This window comes from Rhinichthys klamathensis, unplaced genomic scaffold (assembly GCF_029890125.1).
Source record: "Rhinichthys klamathensis goyatoka isolate OS25496 unplaced genomic scaffold, OSU_Roscu_1.1 h1tg000079l_1, whole genome shotgun sequence".
Lineage (NCBI taxonomy): Eukaryota > Metazoa > Chordata > Actinopteri > Cypriniformes > Leuciscidae > Rhinichthys > Rhinichthys klamathensis.
This window is the reverse complement of record NW_026606621.1, coordinates 1,514,219-1,525,572: the sequence shown is the minus strand read 5'-3', so window position 1 is coordinate 1,525,572 and position 11,354 is coordinate 1,514,219. Positions and strand designations below refer to the sequence as shown.

At 50.3% G+C, this 11,354-nt stretch overlaps 1 protein-coding gene across 1 annotated transcript; it reads right to left on the bottom strand.

Annotated features, from left to right (window-relative positions):
- Positions 1-9,025: 9,025 nt before the first annotated feature.
- LOC130085443 (uncharacterized) lies at positions 9,026-10,918 on the bottom strand. Its single transcript, XM_056251204.1, has one exon. The coding sequence runs from the start codon at positions 10,916-10,918 to the stop codon at positions 9,026-9,028; it is 1,893 nt and encodes a 630-aa protein (XP_056107179.1).
- Positions 10,919-11,354: the final 436 nt, after the last annotated feature.

The following is an 11,354-nucleotide window of genomic DNA, read 5'->3' as shown; positions in this document are numbered from 1 at the left end:
TTCAACAGTTATTAATCTCTGATCAACAAATTATCGAATATAGTTTGAACCGAGTCCTTGCATAGATAAATCACCCAACTAGGGGTTGTACAGCATATACGTCTGTTCAGGGCATGTATACCACAATTAACACAACGAATTATGATTAATTATGAATATACATCCCGCACAGAGGGCTATGACTGATCTTTAAAATTACCACAGCGATTGATATCTCTTTCTAAGCCAGCCCGTCCGCCGCACTGTTTCGCTAGAGGTACAATGGCTGGTGGTCTTATTTTAGCTTAAATTTACTGACAATGTTTTGTGCACTTAACAATTATCAGATTGTAGCTAGGATCTTTATATTAAAGAGGCTTTGTTATGTGATCAACAACAAACACAGAGGCAATAAAGTATAAATGAGGTTTAATGAACTACACTACATGTAAAACAAAGATATATATATATATATGAAACCAGTTTTCTTAACTTAAACAATAAGAAAATAAGGTAGAAACACAGGGAAAAACACAATTGCTAGCACAGTTAGGTCCTCAGAGACAGCTTACAGAATACACACTTCAGAGCGTCTAAATTTAGATGGAACAGTTTGCATTCAGACCTGGTTAGAGTTGTGTGGAAGCAAGCTCGTGGCGTCCTGGGAATAGGAGGCGGGCTTCTTTGATTCCTCCAAGCGTGGTTGTCGCGGGAGATTTAAAAGTTCTAACGCAGTTCTGTATGCGTGAAGATAGTCCTTTCGCTGGGATGCTGGAAGACTAACAAAACGTACGTGGGTATCTCGAGGACCGCACTAAGGACAGACTGGCTATGCGCAAAATAAAACGAAGACAAAATAAAACACGAAGATTACATCGGGATACAGGAACAGGGAACAGAGAACAGAGAACAGAGAGCGAATGTCTCTGAGTTTGGGGTTTTAAAGATAAACAGAACACGCCTTGGATAGGTGTGTCGGCCAATGATAATGGCCCATCTTGAAGAGAGCCTACGCCCCCCCGAGTGGGTAATTCGGAATCAATTTGCATCTTTATGACTAGCAGGGCCTTAAGCTTACTTTGGAAATGGCATATATAGGTAGATATATATATTTCACGCTATCGATATACAGCTTAATGAATAGATCAGACTTTTAGGGTCACAAACATATCAAACATTACACATCACAGACATCATATTGCAGAGTTACCTCTTAATGCACACTTTCAGGTATTTATAAGTGTCTTACATTCATGAAAACATTCGTAGGACATGTTTGCACATTTATAGTTCTGTTGCAGGTATTTTAATACACCAACTCTGTTTTAATGCCGATTTATAGATAAAAACTTAGGGTTCGTATGTGTGTGTGTGAACATAGGTGTGTGCGTATCTTCATTTGAACATCTGGCACCCCCCTTCTCGCCGGAGAGGGGTGCTAGAGATAACGGTCTTCTTTGATCGTGCCTCGCGAATGAATCGGGCTGGCATGAGGAGGTCTGGGTGTTGTCTCAGGAGGGGGAATTCGCTGTTTAATGGACATTCAGGACCATTTGTCACCATAAATGTTTGAAAGTCCATTTGCTCTCTAGACTTTTAGGCGCCAGTTTAGAAGGTTGGAGACCTTATCACGGGACCACATGGTAATAGGAATGTGGGTTAGTTAGGGTTCTTTGTTAACTTTTCCTGTTGTGAGTTAAGGATTTTACTACAAGAGAATCAATGATTGTCCCTTCAATCCCTACAGTCCCCCCTTTCGGGAGATGAGGTCCCTGGGGAGATCTCGTCTGCCGATAATCATTGCATGGGAGGATGGAAGGTGAATCATGAATTTGGATCACAGGTGATTATCAGGGCTGAGGGCTTAACTCAATGAGGTTGCCCGCGGCTTCTTGCGTGTTATCCTCCTTCCGGGGGTTTCGTCGAAAGCCTCCGGACACGGCTTTGGTGAGCCTGATGGTAGCTGCTCGGTTCTCGTTGAGTCTCCTGTACAGGATGAAAGCCAAGCCCAGTGTTAGGATGTGACTAATTACCATAGAGAGGCACAGCGCCGTGTCGGCTGCGGTCCAGGCTCGGACAACAGGTGAGGTAGTCAAGAGGGGCTGTCGAGACAAAGCTTGTAGGGCAGAGTCGAGGGGAGCAATGTCGATCAGCTGTGACCCCCCTGTCTCAATTTCCAGTTCCAGTTCTGGAGCCAGGGTGAAGTTATGGTCCTTGAAGAAGGAGGGGATTTCCAGTTCTGTTTCGTACTCGTGGCTCGGGAGATGATATAATGCCAGGTCATCTACGTGGAGGATGGCACCTTTAGGTACCTGAATCCACATGCTCTGGTTGAGCAGGCTGACACGGGTGGCGGTGTCATGCTGGTCATAGGTAAGAGTAGCCATGAGTACCGGAGTGTTGACGAGCCACCGGTCACCGATGATCTCTGCTCGGGTTTCTTCCACTTGCAGGCGAGGCTTGGCTTCGGCCGGGCAGCGGTTGTCGCTGGACATGGTTTGCAGCCCACAGATTCCATTAGTGTTATCTCTGAGGAAGGGTTTGCTAGGGCAGAGATAGTGAATGTCTTTCGTTAATGTGCACATGTGCAGGTTTGGGGCCAGGTACAACTGTGGATCGCTGTCGTGGTAGGCCACCACGTCTGGGGTGCGGATTTTGAGGTGTGTGTTACCCTTCCAAAACCCGACATTGACAATGTCTTTGAGTCTGTAGATTCGGCTTGACTCTATGATGGGTAAGTTCAGGAGGAAGCCCATTTCTCTTTGCTCTGGGTCGACATAGAGTGGGATGGCGCTGCCGAGCGAGTAGGCCAGGTGTACTTGGAGCGGATCAGCTGGTGTGGTGATTGCGGAAGCCAGCACAGTCTGGACAAGACTCAACGGTATGAGGTAGGGCGGGATCCTACCCATGGCTAGGCTGTCGATGGATGAGCTCACCTCCCGCAACATGTCTGACATCAGGGCGGTGACTAGCTGAGTTTGGGCAAAGTCATTTTGGAAAACAGTGAACAGCTGTTTCATGGACTTTATAGTCTTGTTCAGCAGGACACTGTGGGTGTTGAGAATGACCACAGTTCCTCTCAAGGTCCTTCCGACGGTCTGCAGGGAAGCACTCTGCACGTTGAGCTGCTCTTTTAGCTGTGGGATCTCTGTTTGAATTTCAGCCACCTGTCGTCTCACGGTGGCTAGGTTGACGGCGTTGACACTTGACATACCAATGTTGAACAGAGTTCCCACCGCAGCTGCGGCTCCCAGCAGAGCTCCAAGGAACCGTTTGGGGCGGCGGCTGTGTCCGCCTAATTCTGCTTGGGTGACGGTCATCTTTTCGAGTTGGTTCAGCATGTGCCTGACGTCGGCCTCGGCGTGGTTGAGAGAGTCCTCGGTCCATCGGCCCCCGGCCCAGCTGTACTGGGCTGTTGCACTGGGGTAGTGTGCCCGGTACACATTGCGCGGATCTAGTCGAACGTACATCTTCTGGGTGTGGGTCCGGCAGTTGGTGATCAAGAGACCTGGTTGCTCCCTCAGCACAATGCCTGACGCCGGGCCGGTTGAGATGACGTCAGGTGGCGGTTGCCCTCGGGTCGACTGGACAAGCAGGATGGCGAACCACATCAACATCCTATTAGAGGTGAAAGGGAAGATGTGTAGAGAGAGGGGGAGAGAGAGAGAGAGGGACAGTGTGTCAGCGAGAGTTGTCCTTGGTTTGGCAGGACAGTCTTTTCACTCCTAGGAGGGTAATCAGGTTAGTTTGCATTGGCCTCTCCCCGCCTTTCTCGGCCAACAGCCGAATGTCTTTTAATTTGGTTGCGGTGGACCCATTTGAGCACTGGGTCTTTCTGTCCCCGGCTCAATTGGATTCGGTACGCCACCGGAGAAAGTTTGTCAACAATTTCATGAGGTCCTGTCCAATGGGGTAGGAATTTCTTTGACAGCCGATGGGAGGCTGTGCGTGGTGGCTGCGCGAAGCTGTAATACCAGACTCTGTCACCCACGGCTAGTTCCTGGTGTGACGCTTTCCGGTCATAGTATGCTTTCTGGCCCTCGGCGCTCTTTTGAAGCTGTTGTTGGGCGAAAGCGAAGGTTGCTTTCAGGTGCCGGTGCAGCTCATCGAGGTACTGGTGAGTGGTGCAGGCTGTGATGAGACCGGAGTCTCCTGGCTGATACAGCAGGTGCAGTGGAAGTGTCATCTGTCGTCCAGTCATTAGTTCGAAGGGAGACACCTGAGTTGAGTCCTGTGGGGTGGCCCTGAGAGCCATTAACACCAGCGGGAGTTTCACGTCCCAGTCTTTCTGGTTGGCAGCCACATACTTTCTCAGCATGCTGACCACAGTCCGATTCGAACGTTCGACTTGGCCAGATGAAATCGGGTGAAAACTCACGTGTAGTTGAGCTTGGACCCCCAGGAGTTTCCAGATCTGCTGCATAATCTCAGCTGTGAAGTGAGTACCTCTGTCTGAGTTGACACTCATTGGCAATCCGAATCTGGAGAAGATGTGATTCATCAGGAGGTATGCCGTGGTCTGAGCGGTGTCGTTGGGTGCTGGAAGACACTCTACCCATTTTGTGAACTGGCACACGACTGTGAGGAAGTACTTGTTGCCCCTCGTTGACCTTGGCAGAGGCCCTACCCAGTCGATTTGGAGGTTTGACCATGGGAAGGTGACCCTTCTGCGTTGCAGCGGAGCTCTGTGGTTCGGATTTGCAGGTTGGAACTGGCAGCAAATTAGGCATTCTTTGACATATTCCGCTACGTGCTCTTGCATGCGGGGCCAATATGCCACTTGCTTCAGTGTCTTATAGGTGGCTCTGGTGCCATGATGTCCAGCACATGGCGCGTCGTGGGCGTATATTAACATCACCCCCCTTAGACACTGAGGGACCACCAGCCGTGGCGTGGTGGTGTCATCAGGTGTATACCACAGAATGTCGTTAATCACACGCAGCATGTGCTTGATGTCGTGCAGTCGTCTGAGGCACGGGTTGTCAGTGAGATCAGACTGTGTGAGTGGGTGGTTGGAGGGGTCAGATAGGTGGTTTAGGAAAGTCTTTATGGACATGTCAGTGGCTTGCATGTCCGCTATGTCGTTGTTTGAGATCTGCGGGGTCAGAGTGAGAGGCTGAGAGGCGGGCAGTGCGGCAGGAAAGGTACGTTTGCTGCGGGTTAGTGCTGCCACATCAAAAGCCGGTGGTTGGGCTGGAGGTGACCATGGGTTACCGTGCAGTGCGCCAGTCTTGGCAAGGGCATCAGTTTGGTCGTTCATGTCCTTATCAAGGCCTGGTTGCTTGGAGTGGCCTTTCACCTTTTTCCAGTAGACGATCATGTCGTGTTGTCTAGTTAGGTCATCGCATGCCTGAAACAAGTGTTGGTGTTTGACAGGCTTACCGTTCGAAGTCTTAAAGCCATTTTGTTTCCACCCTGGGAGGTGGCATGTGAAACTTAGTCTGGCATAGTTCGAGTCTGTGCAGATCAGGAGTTCTTTGATGTTGTGGGTCGCTGAGATTTGCATAGTTATGAGAATGGCTGCCACCTCAGCATATTGTGATGACTGAGGCCCCAGCTTGAAGTGTTGAGGTGGGCAAGGGAAGTCATTTACCCATAACACACCCGCGCCAGCTAGGCGGATGCCCTCTTGGTTGTAGGAACATCCATCGACGTAAGCTGTGGGCATACCTTGGCACGTGTTGTCTTCGAAGTATCTGTGACACGTCTGTGGTTGTGGTTCTTCCACATTAGCTGTCACAGGTGGTGCGTTATCAGAGCAGTTCTGGCAGGCAGCCAGGCCGTTGCCTAGCGCTGACTTGTGGTTCTGGGCATATCTTGCCTCAACATTGCGCCCTTGGAGGGCCATCAACCACGTGGCGATGCGGGAATTGGTGACCACGCCATCGCGGATGCGTTGGCTGTTGAGGAACATGACAGGCTGGTGACAAGTCTCAATGATAACTTTCTGAGCTCCAATGTAGTTGGAGAACCGTTGTATGGCCCATACAGTGCAAAGCAGCGCTTTTTCACAGTCTGAGAATTTAGTCTCTGGTGGAAGGAGTGTCTTGCTGGCATATGCTACAACTCTTTTGTCTTGATCGTGTCGTTGGTACAGGCCAGCGCTGAGACAGTGGTTGGAGAATCCGGCTTCTAAGTAGAATTCTCTTTGTGGGTCAGGGTAAGCCAGACATGGAGCTGTGCACAGGTGACGTTTCAGCTCAGTCATGGCATTGTCCTGGACGGCTGTCCAGACAAACGGGCAGTCTTTTTTCAGCAGGGCAGTCAGAGGCTTTGCAATGTCTGAATAGCTTTCGATGAACTGCCGTGAGTAGTTGCACACCCCCAGGAAACTTCGCAGTTCTGAGAGGTTGGTGGGTGGTTTGATGTTTTGAACAGCTTGAATGCGGCTGGACTGTGGTTCGATGCCCTGTGACCCGATCAGTAGTCCCACGTAGTTGACCTTGGTTCGACACCATTGTCCTTTGTGGAGGGCAATCTTGGCTCCCGCAGCTGATAATTGGTTCAAAACATAGTCTATTTCTTTCAGGTGATCGGTTACTGTCGTGCTTTTCATCAGCACGTCGTCCACATAGATGAGGTTGCCTCTCATCCTTGCATCGGGGCATGCTTTGTTCAGGAAGATGTTAAATTCGGCAGGTGAGTTAGCATAGCCGAATGGGCACCTGGTGAAAGTGAATTGTCTGTTACCGAACGTGAAAGCAAGCTTGTGCTGATCATCTGGATGCACAGGTATGGTCCAAAACCCTGAGGCCACGTCAAGTGTGGAGAAGATTGTGGCTCCCCTGATTCGGGGTATTTCTTGCTCTAGCTGGGTCATGGGCCATCTTGACAGAGGCACCTGTTGATTCAGTTTTCGGTAGTCGATGGTGGGTCGCCACTTGCCGTTTGGTTTGATTACCGGCCAGATAGGAGCAGAATAGGTGCTATTGCATGGGCGAATTACACCTTTTTCAAGCATAGAGTCAATGATTTCTTGCACCGGTTCGTGTGATGCGATGGGGATCTTGTACTGCCTGACGAAGGTGGGAGGAGCCTCAGGGGGCGTTGGAATGCGCACGGTGTGAAGGTGGGTGAGACCACAATCTAGAGAGTCTTTGGCAAATGACGCTTTGAATTTGTAAAGGACTTGTCTTAGTCTTTGTAGATCTTCATCCTCTGTGATTGCATCGGCGTCTTTTAGAATTTGCTGAACTTGGGACTCAAAACCTGGATATGGCTCCTCTGTGGGTGAATCGCCTGTTGTGTTTGCAGGCGCAGGTGCAGGAGTTGCATCAGTCTCGCAGGTAAGTTGTTTGGAAACTGTGTAGACGGCAAGGTGTTTGTCCTCCGTCAGTTCCGTTCTGGAGACTTGATCTTTGTCCATCGGCATGACAGAGGCGATGGAGATGATCTTGAAAGGTGCTGTGCGCAGTGTGTCGTCTATGCACCCTTCGGGTATCATTGAAACCGGAATTGGCCCAATGACAGGTAAAGTAGGTTCAAAATCAGGAAAGTCATGGCTTACTAGCCATCCTAGCCGATAGGCTTTTGGAATTGTGATGTCCACTGCAATGCAGTTGTTGAAAAGGATGTAGATGGCCCGAGATGACACTTCAGTGAGGGGTGTGGCCTCAAGTGTGAGTCCAAGTTCAAGGCATTCGGGCGAAGGTTGAAAGAAACCCAGTGTGTGGTTTAGGATTTGGCCACGCCGTATGTTCAATCGAACAGCGACCCCTTTGGTGTAAGCAGGTACTACAGTTGCCTGTTCGCTGATTAGGGTGCAAAGCTCTGGGATGGTTTGGCCTGACAGGAGATTGTCAGTGTGTGTCGGAACAACAGCTGTTTGTAAAGTCAGTGGGGCCCACAGTACCTCGTTAATAAAATCCACATGAGCCTGGAGGCGAATCAGAATGTCAGCTCCAATGTAGACATCGTGGGGCAGATCCGTAATGATCAGGAAGTAATGAGTTAGGCACCGATTGTTCCAGTTCAAGTTCAAAGCACAGATACCTTTTGCAGTCACCAGGTTTGAGGGGCATGAGTTCAAAGGGAAACGTGTGCGTTTGCTGGCAGAAGGAAGGTCTGGCGTGACTTTACTTAGCTCGTTGAAAAGTGACAAGCTGACAGCGCAATTGTCGGCCCATAGAGCGAGAACAATGTCTGTGGTGGTTATACCATTCAGCTGTAGTTCGGTGTTGACCTTGGGGCAGAAGGACTCAGAGTCTTTGGTGAGTTGAAAAGTGCAGAGTAACGAACTTGAATCTCGGTCAGGTGCTGAGTCTGTGTCTCCCTGGCTGGCGGCGAAAGTTCCCGTGACCTCTGTGACCTGACAGTCTGGCTCAGTTGACCTGGGTGGCTGACAGGGGAGGGGTTCTCGCACTTGAGCCCAGATTTTCAGTTGTCTGAAATCCAGCAGGGGCTCGAAGCGATCTAGTAGATCTTTGCCGATGAGGAGGGGGTACGTGTCCATTGGTGAAATGTACACAGGGTGTAATAAACCCATGGGACCAAGTGTTAAGTGAATTGGAGCTATTCGTTCAAGCCGAATGTCAGTTTGGCTGTAAGATCGCACATTCAGCTCACAATTCTGAGATTTTAGAGTTCTGTTCTGTCTGTTAGCTTCAAATCTGAGTCTTTCAAAGAGTTCGGCTGATATCAAAGTGAGGTCCGATCCGGTGTCGACCAGAGCTTCGAGCTTCACCACATTTTCCACTGTGATAGAAAGATAAAGTTTGCGTGCTAGTCCTTTTTCGACCAGGTTCCCCAGGAGTTTTAGTGTCGGGGCTTGTGTGGTGATAGACAAACAGTTAGGGTCGGTATCTTGGGCTTCGTTGCGGAGACACACAACCAAAACTGCACTTTCTGGTATCTCAGGGGTTTGCTCACTGGTGTGATGGGTTTGGTTGTCCGCATCTGGATGTGCGGTTGACAATAGCAGCGAGTGGGTGTCATTGTCCCTTGGTGTTGTGACAGCTGGTTCTGTGGTCTGTGTCAGGAGAACAGTGTTCGTGGTGCTTGGTTCAGTAGGAGGGCTATCAGGAAGGGTGTTACTCCTTACCCTTAGTCACGAGGAGTCTGGCTTGTCCCCTTTGTCGGTTTTCTTGTGAAGAAGCCCTTGTAGAATCTTCAGGATCTCTGCGGTCTCTGACGTGGACTCACTTGTTTCTTTTGCAGCAGGTTCGGATTTGGACTTGGACCTGCGTGAGGCCTGCCGAGAGGGAGTTCGGTGCGGGCTGTCTGGACTAGGCGTTCTTGTCGCTGGAGTTCGGCTCTGTCTGGGCCGTCGGCTGGTTTCCCACGTGGCCCCCCCCTTTTGATTGTGGGGGGGCCGTGGGGTGCCGTATGATCTTTCAGAGCGCCCGCTCTGGTGCTTAGGACGAGCACCCTCACGGTTGCGTTGCCCTCTGCTGGCTTGAAACGGTCTTGACTCGTTATTAGAAAGTCTGTTAGTGTGGTGTTGTTGGGTGCCCTCTAGTGCCAGCTCTGAGTGCTGATTAGTGATAGGGCAGATAGAGGGAGTTTTGACAGTCTTTTCAGAAGCAATTTTCTGCTTGATAAACGCTTTGTGGGCTAAATCTCGCAGTTGCTGGGTACTCATTGTGCGAGGGCAGGCCAGGACTCCTAAGTGATGGCTCACTGTGGGATGCAGGTTTCGGAGGAACAAAGTTCGGAAGTTAAAGTCCTCTTCCATCCCGGGATCATTCCTTGACCCAAAGTAGGCCTGTCTGATGCGAGTGTAAAAAGCCTGCGGAGTTTCTAAACGTGCCTGCTTGAGGCTCATCGCGGTGATGAGTCCTTGATCAGTGTCTGGATCAGAGAATTCCCTGATGAATGCCTGTCGCAGTTGCTGATAGTCCGCCTTAACTGAATCTGGTTGGCGATCCAGAAAACTGCGTACGTCCCGACTAGACGTAATTCGAAGCAGGTATAATCTGTCCCACGGGGTGACGTGGGGAACAGTGTATAAGTGGAAGTCAATGTCTTTCAAGTAGGCATGCACATCATGGCCTCCGGCAGGGTTTGGGGTGAAGGTAGGAATGTTCCGGGCCAACTTGTCAAGTTCCTTAAAGGCCATGCCGTGATAAGTGGCAAGGGCTGTCTGGGGTGCCCCTCCTTTTCCTGAGGGCAAGGGCTCTTGTAGACTGTCCGTCGATATCTGGGACGGTGGCCGTTCGCTTCCCTTCACAGTTCTGTGTTCTTGGCTGAAGTGTGCAGACTGACCGGTCGGGGAAAACTTGGTAGTGTGTGTCCCTCTTTCCGGGTCACTTTGGAGTTTATAGGAGTGTTTTAACTCACGGTGGACAGCGTCGAGCTCATCTTTATAAAGTTCTTTTTGCTGGATAAGTTCATTTATTTCAGCTCTGGCCGCCTTCAAGTGTTTCTCACAGGCTTTGGCTTTGGCGTCTCTTTCTTTTAGTTCATTGTTTGCTCTCTCAAGGAGAGCTTCACCTTGCTGCAGTTTTTCGGTGAGTGTCTCTCTGGCTTTTCTTTCTTTTAGTTCCTTTTGGTCGGTGTCTAGACGAAGGTTTTCCAGAGCAGTTTGAAGTTCCTCTACTTCCTTTCGTGGCTCTGAGTCAGTTTCCTCCTCGTCCTGCTCCTCGTTCTCGAGTAGTAGCTGGTCTAGCCGACTTTGGGTCTTTGCTTGGTCGCGCCGGGCCTCCTCCGCTTGGAGCCGCAGAGTTGCCGTCTCCTGTTCCAGGTTGATGGCGTGTCTTTCGTGGAGGCGGGCTTGTGCGACGAGCGTATGGGCCAGGTTTCCCATGATTCGGGCCCACTCTTTGTGGTTGTAGCTCTGGGTTGGGTCATGCCTCATCAGCGAGTCCAGGTCGGTGTCCAGCTGCGCCTGATCCCGGGGCTCGGAGTCGCCGGTATCCCTGGGCAGGACGGTGGCTGTCATGGCATTCAGCCATGTCTCGAGGCTGTCCCAGTGGGCTGCTGGGCTGGGAGACCGGGACATACTGGTTCACTGCGGGCGAGAGGAGCACAACACACACACGCACTTACAGACCAAATGCAAATTTGTTCTACAATTTATGCGCTTATACCCTTAATACGGGCGATGCCGTTTACGGTACTTTGACTAACTGTGGCAGACAGTTAGGTAAGGACAAATTGTTTAGGTCAGCGCAGGGCCTAAATAAAGATTTGACAGGGCCGGAGCCTAGTAGGTCACTGTTGGTGCTACCGGCTCGGCTGTCAGTCTGTTATTCAGCTCTCCTTTGGTGTCTCTGTAGGCTTCGTCTCTGGGTGACCTGGTAGGCACAGTTCACACAAGGCAGAGAGAACTAACAGAAGAATAGAAAGAAAAAAAAACTTAAAGGGAGATTAGACCATAGGAATTAGTGGGTCTGTTAAAACAGAGTAAACAGTAGCACAGAAAGAGTTACTGGAAC

Excerpts from the sequence above, each read along its gene's own strand:
- LOC130085443 (XM_056251204.1), bottom strand. The coding sequence starts at position 10,918 with ATGTCCCGGTCTCCCAGCCCAGCAGCCCACTGGGACAGCCTCGAGACA.